Source organism: Chrysoperla carnea, chromosome 5 (genome assembly GCF_905475395.1).
Source record: "Chrysoperla carnea chromosome 5, inChrCarn1.1, whole genome shotgun sequence".
Taxonomy (NCBI): Eukaryota; Metazoa; Arthropoda; class Insecta; order Neuroptera; family Chrysopidae; genus Chrysoperla; species Chrysoperla carnea.
In genome coordinates, this window is record NC_058341.1 from 46,509,334 (window position 1) to 46,527,075 (window position 17,742).

Consider the following 17,742-nt stretch of genomic DNA (forward strand, 5'->3'; position numbering starts at 1 on the left):
AAACTGATCTACGTCAGCATATTTTAAAAAATTTTTCATTTCAGAAATTTTTTTAAATTAAGTAAAAATATATATAACATATAAATAAATTATAGCGGAAAGAACATGGTTCCTATCGGGTCGCCCACGACACTTTTCAGGCCTAACCATTGCTTCTGAAAACAGAACTAAGAGAAAAGTCTTAAAATTATCAAAATAACTAGGTCTTAAAAGTGGAGCGAAAACTAAACTAGTTACGAGAATTAATCCATATAAATATGAGAAAATTAATGGGAATTTCATTAATTTATGATTGTATTTTAATATTTCGGGCTTTGATTTGCATACAAGAAAAATGGTTATGTACATAAACAGACTGTTTACATACATGTTTACATTGTAATATTTTTACACGTACAGACCTCGATAAAACAATCGCTTTTTTCAGATAAATATGTTGCATATGTGTACTGTAAATATTTCGAGGGTTTGTGACGGATAAAATGAATTAAGAAAAATGAACTCAAAAGGAAATATTTAATGCTTACAATCCACAATTTTAAAGTACTAGTTAATGTTTTCATTAGAAAATGGTAAAAAGAATCGGTTGAAATTATTAAAATTAAATTTATTGCTTTCGAGGTCTGGTGAAACCAGTTGAGATGATATGCTTAAAGATAATACCATAAAATCTATCGTTTAATGATATTGGATTCTTGGTATCTATAAGGATATCATAAACCCTTTTTTTGTACACAGTATCCTTTTTAATAGATAAATATCTGTCAATTTAAGTGCAAAATCATTGTATATTCATTAATTTTTGAGAAAACACAAAAGTACATCACATCAACTGATTACAACATACTTAGTATTGTGCATGACTTTCAAGTTTTTGCTTTATACTGTTGATATTTGTATAACCAAATCCCTAGAATATTAGAAAATACTTTTGTAAGCTTTGAACTGTAAGGTAAATAGCAATAGTTGTACTTTTAAAAATAGTACCTTAGGGAATACATGAAGCATTTGATGAAAGATTGTTTATGGTTTAAAACGATTGAAATTTAAGGTTTGTGCACTTTTAACCAAGTTTGTTTACTGCTCGTTATTTAATCCTTTTTCGTTTTTAAACCATGTGTATAAGAAATATATCAAGGTATATATTTGTTAAAGTTTAGTCTCAAGTTTGTTATACCATGTATATATAAAATATATCAAGGTATACTTAGTTTAGTCCTAAGTTTGTAACGATTACAAATACCAATGCTACGAACAAAATTTTGCTATAGGCTTTCATAAAATCACCTTAATAGTCCATTTTCAGTTGTCTGTCAGTTCGTCTGTATGCATGCCAGTCGCCCTCGTGAATCGAAAACGAAATGAGATATCAAGTTTTTATAGCGTGCTTAGGACGTAAAAAGTGAGGTCGAGTTCGTAAATGAGCAAGTTATTTGGCTCTTGGGTCCGTATTACTCATCATGTAAACCGTTAGAATAGAACAAAAGTTTAAATGGGCAGAATGTTCCTTAAGGAAAAAATAAACAACTCTTGTTGGTGCAAATTAGGCTAGAAAACCATGATGGTGCAAATTAGGCTAGAAACATTATATAGAATGTATACAGAACATTAAAGGTATTGTATATATTTTAAATTTTACGTTACATCATAAATATTAATTATCTATGCGTTACATATATTATGTATGAGTTTGTTTGTTTATAGCATATACTATATCCACTGAGGAAGTGAGAAGAAAGATACTCTTATTACTTTGTGTGTAAGAGTGGCTATCTTTCTTTGCTTACATGACGTAAAAAAATAAACTATTGATTGCCTAATCAATACTGTCTATACATGGTATTTAAACAATTAACTCAGTCAACTGTTTGTTTTCACTTGTCTATTTTATCTTTTATATTTGATTTGCAGAGTGGGGCCCAAGTGACTATACCGATTTGTAAACTCAATCGGTTTGCAGAAGTAATTTAAAAACAATATTTTAAGGTGGTGGTCCAAGGAAAACCAAAATCACGTTGGCTGTAAATTAAAATTGTAAAGAAAACATTTATTGTGATATTACTGTATTAACTTAGTATTTTTTATCATTTGAAAGGGATCATTCTGTAAACGGTTTGTACAGTAAACAATATTACTTTGAATGTACTAATTAAAAATCGAATAAATTGTATAAATTAATTAAAAGTTTTTACATAATAACTACCAACCATTGATGATGATGTCGAACGATCGATGGATGGACTAACTCCATTAAAATTATTGGATAGAAGTTCGAATGTATATATCGTTAACACATGTATTAAATTGTATATAATGTGTCCTCTACCCGATGTTTTTTTATCAGTTAAAACTACGGATAAAAAAAATTAGACTAATGCTATTCTATAAAGTAGGCTTTCAGAAATATCAGAGCATTAAAAGCATAATCTGATAGGCGGTTTCAAATTTTTGTGACAATGTTTACCGTTAACGAGAAAACATGCTCATTCTCCGTTGATGTTGGCTTCATTATCATTGCAACTTTGTCTATTTTTCCTAGAGTAGGCATTCGTTGCCCATTAGACTCAAATAAATGAAATTATTTTTTTATTAAATTTTTAGTGATGTGAGTGTGATTGATTTTTTCAATAATTTCAGCTGTCTCAATGGCTTTTTTTTTTTTTTAAATTGATGTTCAAATACGTCATTATCTTGATTTGGGAAGGAAACTACGGTCCAACCAGAATTGGAGTTCGGATATAATTCTTCGGTATATTTAATCAATGTCGTTTTGTTGCAGCGTTGAAAAATCCTTTCATTTTCCATTGTTGTATGTTATATTTTGTTTTTTTATAGTTACCTAGCGCACGGAAGAAGTGTCTCGACAGAAGACATATTTCACGGGATTTTTCGAGGTGAGAATTCTCGAGGAGACCCTAGTACCCTAGTACCATTGTTTTTACAACGGGTGTTTTGCTTCTATTCCATACATTTATTAATGGTAGTATATAAAACCTATAATAAATGTATACGTAATGATACATATAAAATAACACAATATTATTATGTGAATAAAATACTCAATTTTTTTATATTTTTTTATTGGCAAGTTGCCACACAATTTTATAAAAAACGTAGACCAAAAAATTTTATACATTTTACTGAAATATTCGCGACCAGCGTATATTTCAATTAAGATATGGAAGATTCGGAGTACCTTTTTCCTCTTTTTTTTTCATTCCTTACTCGTAATAATGAGTATTTGATACTGAGTATGATAACAAGTGGCAATCGTTTTGTAAATATTACCATCGGTACATTAAAGGTAAAAAAACTTTTTACAAAAAAAAACCGACTTCCAAATAAATCTATTCAGAAACAAATTAATATGCACTGAAAAGTAAAAAAAGAATTGCGTTTTCTTCCGAATAACAAACAATAATCAAAATATTTTTCAAAGGTCTCCTAAGTAAAATGAAATAAAAAATATCAAATCAAATTATTACCAAAAGATAATGTAGTTACAATTATTGCTATTTTTGGAGTCGGTGTCAGTCAAGTTTATGTAGTAAACTGATCTGTCACAGTTGTGTCTTAGGCTGACACCGACTCCAAAAATTGCGATAATTTGATTGACTTTTAAGTAGTCTAATATTTTTTATTTCATTTTACTTAGGAGAACTCTGAAAAATATATTGATTATTGTTTGTTATTCAGAAGAATACGATTTTTTTTTTTACTTTTTAGTGCATATAATGCAAATATATATGGTTTTCTCATAGACGCCATTATCAGAATTGGACCAAATTGAAATGGAACCACGCGGAAAGTATCAGCTTCCAAATAGAAAAAGAATCATCAAAATCGGTTCACCTAGTCGAAAGTTCTTAGGCAACAATATATATAGTCGAATTCAGAGCCTCCTCCTTTTTTGTTTGAAGTCGGTTAAAAAAGAGCCTGAGATGAAAACTATGTGCTTTGCTCTGACAATTTTCCATATGAGGGAGGAATACCGCAAGAGATCGGTCTCATTGATTAATATTTCAATAGTACATAGTTCTAAAAACGGAAATTGTATCAAGTGTCAGATATATATGGGAGCTTGATCTTCACCTTATATTTTGGGTTTACATGAATAATTGAACTTAAAACATTGATAGCGATTTTCTCCAATCAATTTTTGGTATCGCTACATTTTTTTGCCACTTTAATGTGTTTTTTGGATATACATGTTCGTCAGATTTATAGAGTAAGAGAGTCGGTATGTAGGTGAAATTTTTCTTTCGGGATTCTTGAAAGATAACTGTAAGATGAGGCTAAGAGACATCAACTATGCCTTTTGTAATCACAGACCCGAGTTTCTAAGTTACTAAGAAACTATGTCTAAGAACAAGTTCAGTAGTAAAATTTTTAGGACAAAAATGTTTAAGGCGTTCACCAATCGGAACAAGAATATATTATGGTTGCTAAAGGGGTTATAGAGCCTCACTGAAAATAATGGATGCTGTTTTTCGAAATTTTTTTAATGAAAGTCGGAAGTGTGAAATTAAAGTTGAAATCTTGAATTCATACAAATAAATAAAATTTCGAACTCCTCCACAAATTGCACACATATATGAAGGTTATTGTCAAAAAAATAACACTTTTTATTATTTTATCAAGTGAATTAAATATAGTATTGATATTATTGAAGAATGATTAATTTGTTTGAGTTTTTTATGTCTGTTTTTATGTCATGACAGCATTATTTTTAACAAAATAGTGTGCTTTTTCCTGGAAAACTACAAAAACTTTTATGCTTTTTAATATTTCGAAAACGGATGTATATGTTACGTTCGAAGCTGATTGATTAATTATCAGACAAAGTTAACTTTACCTGATAAATGAATATACATCCCACAAACAAAAAATCACCCAACCTTATCGAAAATAGTTTGCGTTTGAGCTTAAATAGACGCTACCATTGACAACCATAACCAGCTCAACCGTTGGCGATATCAGATTAAAAGCGATTTTTGAAATTTGCTTACATAATAGAGGCCTGCAATAATAAGGCCTTAAGAAACTAACCAATATTCATGTATGGTATGTTTTAGAATTGACTACATTTTTTAAAGCGTGAAGTTTAAACTTTGCAATTAAAAATTCTTGAAAAATTAAATTTTTTACTTTAGTTTCTTTGCAAGAGCGAATCCGGAAAATTTTTATGAGGGGGGTATGCTTTTCATGTGCATTTTTTGAGTAGTTATAATTTTATAATTGTCAGGGTCTCACTTTTTAGTGCGTTTCGTTGCCTACTTTGGTAAATTTTGTGATTGAACAACAAGTTTCTTAGAAATAGACTAGAATTGCTTCGGACTATCTCAATTCTACACGCTCAACCTTCAAATGGACTCAACTTGCTATATAGGACTCAGCTAGATGCTTTTGAAATTCAGGCGATTCAGAGAAATTTAGGCGATATTTGGAAAAACACTCATATGAAAAATGTGAAGTGAAATAAACAAGCTTTTGTTACTTTTTAGGTCCTTATGACCTTAAACAATCAATAGACATGAAAATGTGGTTGATTTTGTGATTTAACGACAAGTTTCTGAGGTATCTCCTGAAATACTTGTTTCGGGATATCACTCTTTGTATAGTATTTTAGTCGAAACCACAGGAACTAATAATCAATTATCTAACTCACTCGATTTATGACAGTTCAATCTTGATATGGCTTTTCTTAGGAATTTAATAAAATTTAAATAAAAGATGTATTAAATAAAAAAAAGGGAACATTTTTTCACTGTATGTGGATTGAGATACTAGCAAATAAAATGTGCATAATTAATATGCAAATTGATTCCTTCATCTTTTAATTTGAAATTGTGTGTGTGTGTGTATTGGTTATATGTATACATACTATGTCATAGTATTGTACACTAATATAACAAATAGTGAAGGAACATGGCAGTATGTTTTTATGACCTTGATTATAAAGATAGTATTACCTTCAGAATTTTCGGGTTCAAAATATTTTCAATTTTCTGAATAAATGCCACATGACAAAATAGAGATAAAAGATATTGAGATATTCCAATCTAAGCGTGAGCTATTTAACTGTATATATCATAGGTAGGGGGCCTTGTAAGTTATTTGCAAATTATTAAAATAATTTGTGAAGGGGTAATTATACCAATCGCCCTTTGTGGATCCGCGCTTGCTTTGCTTCTCTAGTAACAAACTGTACGATATTAAAATTGCACATAAAAGTTCATAATGATTTTTTAATAATGCAAAACTTTATAATTATTCGACAAATGCTTTTTAAGTAAAAACTACATCAATTTTGCAATATATATATATATATTTGCGTATCGAACAAACTTTCGCATATCGCATATCGCATAAGTTTTCTTTTATGTTAGAAATATGTACACATTAATTAAAGCATGTCTCGAATATTCATTACTTTATATTCTGAAAAAACTTTCTATTGGACAATAAAAAAATAAAGAAGTTTAAAGAAAATTTTCATAATTTATTCCATTTATATTAAAAACACTGCACAAAAACTATGGAGATACAAATTTTAACTTATATAACATGGAGATTATTTCTAAAGATAGATACATCATTATTTTAAAAGCTTTTCATGAGTACACTTAAAACTAAAAGAATTGAAAGTATCTAAGCGAAACAGACTGGGATAAAATGACATCACGCTGATTGTACATAATCGAAATGAATCGATTTTGGGCAACATGATCGAGAGAGCAATTAATTTAGTAAATAAATGGTGTCTTTCTATCGGTTTATCTTTGAATTTGAATAAATCTCAAAATTTTAAAGTCAATAATAATAAGGGGATAGAAAGTATTCCCGGCTTATCAAACAATATACAATTTTTGGGTATCACATTTGACAGTAGCATTAAATAGAAGAAAGTCCACATAGATCCATTAGACGAAAGACTAAATAAAGTTTGTTTTCAAAAAATAATGATGACAAAAAAGAATTGATATAAAATCTCTGTTGCTTATTTATTATTCAAACTTCTACTCGATCATATCGTTTGGAATAATTGTATGGGGCTCTAATAACTGTGCTAAAAAAGTTTTACTTTACAAAAAAAGAATTATATTTTACAAAGAATTATATTTGGTCTAACAAAGACTGAAAGTTGAAGAGACATATTTAAAGATACGAAAATTTCGACATTTCACTTTTTATGCACTTGAATTGTTAAAGTTTTTCCTGAACAATAAAAATTATTTCAATACGAATAAAGTTAGTATAAATCGTTATTCAAGACAGCAGGGCAGTTATGTGAGCTTCTTATGCGATTACAAATGTGTAGATTTAGGACCTCGAACCCAGGCAATTCGCTTGTATAATAAATTTGTAAGTTGTAAGACAATTAATAATATAATCGAAAAAAATAGATCGACTTTTATAACTGCAGTGAAAGAGTATTTGTTGACTTATTAGACGAAGTGTTGCTAGAGCCTTAGGCAAGATTTTGTTTTTTTTATATTCGTAATCTATTGATACAAACATTTTGTTATTAGGTGATTTACAACTTGCTTTGGAAATTTTATTATGTTTAGATTTATTTATTTATAAGTATTTTATTATAAGGATTTATATTCCTTAAATATTTGACTTCTCAGTTGAATTGATAATAATGAGAACATTGAAATTTAAATTATATATTTTTTTTAATTTTAAAAGAAATGAATTTTTTGTGTTTTTTATTATTTATTTTTATTTTATAATATACCTACCTATTCAACTGAGAAAATATTTTATTTTGACTTATGTAACTAATAAACCCCATGAAATTGTGAACAAAAAGGGGGATATGTGAGTGCAAAGGAAATGGAAACTTTAACGTTAGTCTTTGTTTTTTAAATTGAAATTGCCAACAATCAAGTTTCACTATAGCTTGAAGAAAAAATAACAAAATTTCAGTGGCGTTAACTATCTCGTATAAATTGAGGGAATACACCACTGAAAAAGAAATTGGATTTTTAAATATTTTATGATGACACATCATTATTATGTTCTGAATTGAATTGTACTTCCCGGAGATTATAATATATGAAAACCATTTTTTGTCTAGATTTTATATTTTATTCCCTCTCATGTTTTTTGCTAGCTGTGTGTGCTATCTTGCATATGCTGATTCATATATGTATATTTTATTTGTGAACTATGAACTTTTGAAAATAAACAAGTGAACGAAGCATATACAAGGTAGAAGGTAGAACCGGTAAAATGTAGGACACATATTTATTTATTCATAAAAATGAATTTTATTTTAGATAAAATTTATATTATCTCTATCTAGTGTTTTTAAATGGCTTTAATTTTTCATGATATGTGCAAGCAACACAAAACGGACACCAAATTTAACTGGACAAAAACTTCGTATGACATAATGTTTTAGCGAATTTCCTCTTTAAGGAAATGTATCAATTAATGGAGTTGGGCGGAGTTTCAAAATGAAAATACTGCTTAGTAAATAAGCATGAAATTTGGATCATAATGATGTGATTATATTATTCCGTACCAGCTATATCCATAGATAGCAAATTTACCAACTTCATACTATGAAAAATAATTCTCATTTATTAAAAAGGAAATTTTATTTTATATATTTGTATCATTAACAGCTTTTGTGTAGAAATATCTAATATTTGGATATTTCAAATTAATAAATAAATGTACTTTATTGCTTCTTTCACGCTTGATAAAATTCAATATATCAAATATAATATAATCAATATATATATAAAATATTCGAAACAATTCTATAATTCAATTTAACAACGTGTTTTTATTTACTATTTGATTTGATTATGAAAAAAGCTGACTAGTTTAGATATTCATTTATTTGAACATTTGATTGAAGTGTGATTGAATTCCGAATAACTTTGGAAATGACTTAGTCAAGGTTAAGCCGAATTCAGTGCCAAATAGTAGTAAGTATTTTCGTCTGTGGCGCTAAATTGATTTTGTACCCAACGAATATTAAAGTAGTTCAACAGTCAAAAAACTAGTCGAGTGAGCAACTAATTTATATTCATTGAATTTAAATCATTGAAGTTATGAATAAAAATAATATTTGTATCACGTAAATGTAAATTACGTGATACAAATGAAAACGCCGTAAAGTAATGTTTTTATTGCCTAAACAGAATCTGTGATAAATTTTTTTCATGATAAAAACTATTTTGAAGCTCAATCACCGATTAATTTTTTTACAATTAACATTATTGTGAGTAGGTACTGTGTTAGAAATCCAATTTTAAAAAGAAATTATTCACAATTGTGCCCCACAAGAAGCTCCAAAACTGTGTTTATTGTGATCAAGGGTCTTTGAACGATCATTTACCGTAAAAATTAGTGATCATTCACCGTACTTGTGTGAACTACTCTAACTGACTGTATATAGTACTTTTCCCCGACTGTTGTATAAGCTACCTCAACTAAACGAAAATTGCCTTTAGGTTGAGGTAGCTATTTTATTTGAATAAAATTCAAATTTATAATTCATTTATTCTACATTTCACTGTTGTCAAGTTTGAAGTTTTAAATAATATAATTGTATATAATTTCATATTATATGCAACTGTTTATATTTAACCCACATACAGGTTGCATAGAAACCCATAATATAGTGGTTTTCATTATTTACTAAACATATTGTAGGTAATAACATATAACCTTTATATAATTTATAATATGTATGTAAATATTTTAATCCCCTTTTGTTTCAATTATTTTGAAATTTTACTATTTATTTTACTCTGTTGAATAACAGTTGAGTTAAAGAAAAAATGATCCTATTTGAAATACAAGATGACTTTAGGTCCCAAATCTTTGAAGAAGCACTCAGGTTCAAAAATGTACTAATTTTAATCTTAGTAAAATCTGACAAAATTTGAAAAAATCTGATGTTTAATTAAAACGCTATTTAAAATACAGCATTTCACTTGTTTCTTTTTTTTTTAGACATTATTTAACGCAGTCGGGTTTTACACATAGCCTAACACCAGCGGGCGATCAAGTTTTATATAGGAAGAATATATTTTTATACCATGTATATGAAATATACCAAGGTATATTAAGTTTAGTCCCAAGTTTGTAACGCTTAAAAATATTGATGCTACCAACAAAATTTTGGTATAAGTGTTCATAAAATCACCTAATTAGTCCATTTCCGGTTGTCTGTCCGTCTGTCCGCCTGTCTGTCAATACGATAACTCAAAAACGAAAAGAGATATCATGATGAAATTTTTATAAAGTGCTCAGGACATAAAAAGTGAGGTCGAGTTCTTAAATGAGCATCATAGGTCATGATGATTGGGTCTTGAATCCGTAAAACTCATTTTGTAAACCGTTAGAGATAGAACAAAAGTTTATACGTAAAAAATATTTCTTATAAAAAAATATACAACTTTGGTTTGAAAAATTTTTTCATCATCACTGTTTACTTAGGCACAAATTATATAGTTTGTATTATATGGGAATATAAGTTAAGCGTGTATGTATGTATGTATATGTATATTTGGCTATCTTTCTTTACTGATATGTCGTAAAAAAACGATTGCGTAATTAACTCTGTCTTTACATGGTAATTCAATAATTAACTCAATCAATTGTTTGTTTTCACTTGTTTACTTTAAATTCTACTTTTTTATTAAATAATTAGCTTCCAACACATATTAACTAATGTTCTAAGAGCATGATTTAATGTTGTCGTCAGATGTCGTTTTCATCGCGCTCTCTACGAAACATTGTTTAAAAGTAATGAAATTATATGTATTGCTTAATTATTGCCTATTCAGGTAACTATCTTATGTACATTAATTTTTTTGAACATGATTATATTGCATATAATTATTTATATAAGTTTCCTCTCATAAAACATTAAATACTCGCATCCAGTGGTGCATTCATTGAAATTAATATAATGAATGACATTTAAAAGTCATATCCGTTTTATTTAAACAAATGTACTATACAAAGCATGAGCTTTTAAAAGTCCAGCGTACGGATAAACTTTTTGTTAATGAGAATTAATATTATAGCTTTGTTTTCAACCATTTTATAGGATTCTTACTTTAGAGTACCTAAGTAGTACTAGAAACTAAAGCATTGTAAAAAAAAAGATTGGAATGTATGTTTTTAAGTGACACTGTACATACAGCATTAAATACGTGCTATTGTGATGCTATTGTGTTTTTAGAATCAAAGCAAGGAATCATATTCGATGTTCATATAAATAAACAATATCATTTCAGGGTGATTGTAGAGAATGTAGTAGAAAGCGGAGGAGGACAGAAAGTGGGGGTGGGCGATTATAAGACTTCGATTTCGATTTTTGAGACTCCACAGTATTCGAATTTGAACAAACTATCTAAATGAACTTTTCAGTTTTCGCGTGAAGAAAATACTATCATTGAGCAATGCATTTTCATAAAATATATTTAAGAAAAATAATTTTCTTAGAACAAAAACTCGACTTCAGCTTGAGCTGTAGGTATATTGTAATGTTACAAATCGTTGAAAAGCTGCTAAAAAATTAAAAATTTCAATGATGGTGCCGCAAATCTGTTGCCGAATTTAATAAGTCCCATTTTTTCTTTTTGGGATTTCAAAAGAAATTTATTTTTCGGTAGTAGGCGAAAAAGGGTGGTCCAGAAATTTCAGTCGTAAAATCCAAAACTAGGTTTTGCTATTGTGAAGGTTTAAGAAAAAGTTTTAATCCAAAGTAAGAAATGATTTTTAAAGCAATTTTTAGTGATAATCACGTAAAGTGAATATTTGATTTCTTCGAAATAACTGACTTTCTTTAAAATTAAAAAAGTTTGGTAGGTTTTTGGAATCTGTTTAAATCTTTGATGGTAATTTTCGCCATCATTCGCCTTTGTGCTAGATAACGGGACAAGAGCCACACATAATTGAAATCGAATGAGGTGAGTTAAATTTGACGACAAATTTAGAAAATATTAAAAATATAGCAGGATTACATTCTTTGTTTATGGGTTATAATTTCGATATTATAGAGGAAAATTGTTATTTTTTGATTTTAATGATGATATTTTTTCAGTATAATTTTCTCTGATCTGAATGAAATGTTTAGAATGACACTATTCTTTGGACTAATTTATTTCTCGTGTTAGATTTTCGATACTTAAGTGTAGTTCTCGATTTTTTCCAGGTTTCCATGCATGATTACATTAGCATAGTAAGCTTTACTGACAATGTGACAAAGACGTACACAATTTCATGTAAATATAAAATTTTAATAAACGAAAATTTCTTTTATTGCGTGAAAAAAATATTTTTTATGAAATATAATATAAAATGGTTTTAACAGATATATTGATTTTGTAATAAAAACATACTTTTTATAGAAAATATATCTGAAAAACTTTTTTTCAGCTATAATATCGAATATATTGTCGAAAATAAAGAGAAAATATTTAGAATATAGTGTTAGTAAATACAATAAAAGGCAAAAATATTGATCTTCCTTTCGGTAATAGAATTTCATACTAACGAAAGTAATAATTCGCTTCAAAATTAATAGCTTTTAATTTCGATCGGATGATTTTTATACGGATAAACTCAAAATACAAATTTAAATCTGTATATAACGTCTCGTAATGGCGGTAAGGATAAAACAGAAAGCTGTATTGAACACAAAATCTTTAACCGTTGGATAGATCTCGTTTAGAAAGATTGAAGAATGAAATAATATTTTATGCCTGCATTGTCTGAAGTTTTTCGTCATTCCAATATTGTATACAATACTTTATTATATAATAATTTTACACAGGTCGAAATGGATTGATATTCTTGCTCTATAATAAATTCCGTGGGTGACAATGAATTGCATGTGAAGTAAAAGTTGATTTTGTGTTAAGAAATTTTATCTCAAAAGTTAAAGATAATATAATTAAGAAATATCTCCTTTTTTAAAAGAGTCGCTTTCGAAACGTCCATTCTCTGATTGAATTTTGATGGGGGCGAGCAGATGCCTTTAAGTATGTTGTGGAAACAAATTGTCGAGGATTGTTACAGAAATTCAAAAATATTGCGTTTTTTGAATTTTAAGGATAACAATTTTTTTAATAAAAAAATAAAAGTAATTTTGAGGTCATATTTGAAATCAGCACATAAATTTATAAAATTTACTTCACAAAAGTTAGTAGTAAAAGGTTTTCTAGTGTAATATGTTCAATTTTGTTCATCAAAAGTGTACAAGATAACGACTGAATATATTATTTTCAACAAAAAATAGACATAAAAATCTCACTGCGAGTAAATATTGTAGTCATCACCTTGTACTATACATATTGTATGATTTGTTTTCCCGAAATATTTGAGCTTTAAGATATTGTCAAGGAAAACTTTTTTTTAAAGTAAAATAAAGCTTGAATTATCTGCACAATTTTTATTTTATTTTGGGCGCCCAATTTAAATAATAACAAGACTGATACGATAATTTATTAAGAAAATTGGTATTGCAGTCATAAGCAGGCTAAAAACAACAGAAATCTTAAAAAAACAACAGAAATCTATGGGATGACTGAAATATAGACTATTACGTAATGGGATAGACTACTACGTAAAAAAGCGTGAGGTGCCCAATTATTGTAAATATCTTTTAGACTGATATTGGTAAAAGTAAAGTCATTATAAAATATAAAATGATTTTTATTAATTTAGAGAAATTGTGTTCGATTTTTAGTTCAGCTAGTTACCAAAGCATGTTTTTTAGTTTTTTAAAAACTGTTATTTATTTTGTGTTTTTTAGTTTCTTCCAATAATATTTATTTATCAAAAATTCAGTATAAATATGGTGGGAGCGCAAGTAAATGTATACATTTACAGATATGGAAATCGTTTATTCTGAAAATCCTAATCATAATAATCAAATAAACTTATTAAATTATTGTATTGTCATCGGTTCTTGATAAGTATACCAGATTTCGAATCAATCCGACGTTTTTAAGGGGTCAAAAGAATGTTCCTAGTTTCCGTTAAATATAAACATACTAATATACTAACATACGTATGAAGCTAATAAAAGCGTGTTAAAAAGTGGGCCATTTCTTATTAGTTCATACGTTTAAGTAGTATTTTGCCAATTACTACGGGTTTTTAATAGCCTTCTATTGAATCAACGCCTGCTGAAAAACAGTTTGAGCTTGTTATCGTAGCTCTATTCTAAGCTACCGACTATAACATGGAAAAATAACTTCCCCAGTAATATTTTGTAGTAGCCTGGATCAAGGCACGACGAAAAACATTAAAAAAACTGTACAAATCAATCATATTTTATTATTATTAAGTAATATTTTATTAATGTAACCTAAATTTAGTAATTAGAAAGAAGAATTAGTTTTGATAATTTTGTAGTCAGCAAAATTAATATTTAATATTGTTAATTTTACGTCACAATATTTAATATTTTGACCTAAAAGTTTTTGTATTTAAAGTCTCACTTAATGATCAGAATTAGACAGTAATTAATCAACTTGAAGATACAATAATTATTCGATTGTAATATCGTTAAAACACTCAAGCAAATTTCAATACCAGTGATAACTTTGTATAATATATTCAAACACATCGAATTAATAAAAATCATACGAAATATCAATAGCAGTATATCAGTGTTTATTTTGGTAGATTTCGTATTCATCCCCAAGGATCCTCCAAGTCTTTCCTTATAAAATATTAAGGCTGGTGCAGGCAGCATTGTCCCTGGTCCATTTGGGTCTTTAACAATATATCCGCATTAAATAATAATTTTTATTATAAATTTAAAGTTTAAATCAGCTAGACCTGGACACGCTTCAATTAAAACATTATTTAATCATGTCAAAAAGAATCGAAAGTCTCGTGTATGAATTTCTTTTTGACCAATTGGAGAATAATTCCCGTAAAGTCAATTAAAATCAATGATAATTTTTCGTGGTGGGAAGGGAAAAACTGCAAATACTATGCGTATGAACAACCATATCAAATACCGACATCCAAGCCAATATTAATTATATATATATATATATATATTTTATTGACAAATACATACAAAGTAAGAAGTCGGATAGTCGGCACTTTATGCCTACTTGTCACCGACTACGAATGTAGCCGGGTAGTCGGCTTTACCAACTAGTCCCAACAAAAGAAAAAATAATTAAAAAAAACTTACCCAATCTTACATAAAGTAAATATTGCATTGATGATCTTGCACCCGTATCCAATATACTTCCACGTAAGGCAACAATACTGATTACTAACTCTAGTAATAATGATAATCCTAGTACACCTAAGTATACTAATGTATATTCCCATAAATAGAGTATACATGTTTCTTGTAAATTAAATTCCACTAAAAATAGTAATGCTGCCAGTATAATTATCCTGTAACAAAAATAAATAAATCACATAAGTCTGTTAATAAAAGGTTCTTAAAAGGATAAAAGAAAATCAATTAAAAATTATGTTGTTGTTTTGTATAAGTTCGATCAAAATGTTATTGTGTATCATAATGACCTTTTCATGAATGTACTAATTGTGTCATAGAAATTAATATGTCTTGATTTACAAAGAAATACCGTACCGTACCGAAATGGAACATGTTTTTATATAATGAAAATATTAGTTTATCCTTGGTTTACATACTTTTTTCACAGTCTTTCAATCCATATAAATCATCTTACGAGCCTAGAAGGCCGAGCGGTCTAAGACTTTGATCGTTTGTCTACTTTGACTAAAGTTGCGGGTTTGAATCCTGGCAGTGGCAGTGTGAACAATTATAATGAATGGGGGCGGTAGAACTGTTGTCGCTTGGATAAGAACGAAGTAACTCGACCCCACCCATATCAAAAATGTAATTGTTATATATAATACACATATATTATAGTTATATAGCCCGTTGCTCGAAAACTAGTTGTTAAAAAATATTGTGGCTGTGAGAGCTTTATATCAGAACGATCTAAAGAATATTTTGTGGGTGGTTTGAAAAAGTTTCACAGAAAAGCCATTTTCCTAGTCCTATAGATACTATAAATATAATAAATGTGAAGTTTTGATCGCCCGTTGCTCGAAAACTACTCGTTAAAAAGTTTTGTGGCCGTGAGAGCTTTTGATCAGAATGATTCAAAGAACATTTTAGGGTGGGAAGAAAAAGTTTCATAGAGAGTTATTTTCCTATCTAATATTGCGGGGTCTTTTTCTAAAGAATGTCAATGTGCTTTTGTATATTTGTAAAAACACCAAGTGTGCAAATACACCAATTAAAAGCAAAACAAAGTACTTATTGACGTTGATCTGGTTACATTTACTAGAAAAGTTTCAGGTACAAAAATCATATCAGGTTTTTATAGCAAGGAAATACACCAATAAGGAGAAACTAAAAGATGAAATTTGAATAGAAGTCATTTTCTCGTTATTTTGTCACGTCAAATTTTGTTCGATTCGAGCACATCAATGTGATTTCCATTTGACCTTTGTGGCGACAATGTCAATCTATCAATAACAAAATATATGTAATAATATAGAAGAGTTTCTATGAAAAAGTCAAACGTATATATAAAACGAGAATATATATTGACTAGTTGAAAATGTCAAGGCTTTTCTTTTTTATTATCTCTTCTTATATAATGTTTTTTTGTTAAAAATTTTTAAGAATACTTCAATTTTTCTATTTTGTATCAAAGAATGCATACCCGACATGTAGGTGTAATAGCTCGAAAAGATAAAGCGAAACTGAATTAACATTTATTCAGAAAGTCTTAGATTGCTTTTTCAAGAACTTTCAAGTTGCAATCGTGGTTAATCGTGGTTTGATGGAAAATTCATTAATTTTTGTTAAGAAATTTACGTAAATAAGTTATTATGTCAATTTACGTTTAACAAGTGAAAACAAACAATTGACAAGTAATTGTTGAAATACCATGTATAGACAGTGTTGATGACGAAATCGTTTGTTTTTGACGTCATGTAAATAAAAAAAGATATTCACTTTTAAATAACCACACACACATAACTGATATTTCCATATTTATACATACTATAAAATTTGCACCTAATTAGCGCCCTCGTGGGCAAACATTGATGTTTATAAAAAAATGTTATAATCAAAAGTTGTTTATTTTTTTATAAGAAACATTTTTTACATTTAAACTTTTGTTCTATCTCTAACGGCTTACAAGATGAGTTCTACGGACCCAAGACCGACTTGACCTACATTGCTCATTTACGAACTCGACCTCACTTTTTAAGTCCTGAGTACGTTTTAAAAATTTCATCTTGATATCTCTTTTCGTTTTTGTGTTATCGTGTTGACAGACAGACATACAGACGGACAGGCGGACAGAAGAACAGACAACCGGAAATTGACTAAGTAGGCGATTCTATGAATACCTATGCTAAAATTTTTTTCGTAGCATCAATATTTTTAAGCGTTACATACTTGGGACTAAACTTAATATACTATGTATATTTCAAATATACATCGTATAAAAATACTATTTATGCAATTTCGACTATGAAAAATAGTCATATTTTAAAATATGTGATTTCTTGCAAATTTCATAATTTCGTGGCGATCGATTCAAATTTCGTGGGTATCGATTCAGTTGTTTTCTCCACCTACTTGGCACACAACGAATAAAAAAACATTTAACGATGCAATAGTATATAATGTATGTTGCTACTGTAGTATCAAATAAAGTGATTTTAAAAGATAAAAGA

General features: G+C 28.4%; 1 protein-coding gene across 1 annotated transcript in view; it reads right to left on the reverse strand.

Annotated features, from left to right (window-relative positions):
- LOC123301207 (diacylglycerol lipase-alpha-like) overlaps positions 1-15,625 on the reverse strand; it is a 70,886-nt gene extending 55,261 nt beyond the window's left edge. Inside the window, exons 1-2 of the mRNA XM_044883942.1 lie at positions 15,603-15,625; positions 15,197-15,408 (exon numbers count right to left, since the gene is read on the reverse strand). Coding sequence (XP_044739877.1) covers positions 15,197-15,408; positions 15,603-15,625 — 235 coding nt within the window. The remainder of the gene's footprint in view (positions 1-15,196; positions 15,409-15,602) is intronic.
- Between the last annotated feature and the right edge of the window lie 2,117 nt (positions 15,626-17,742).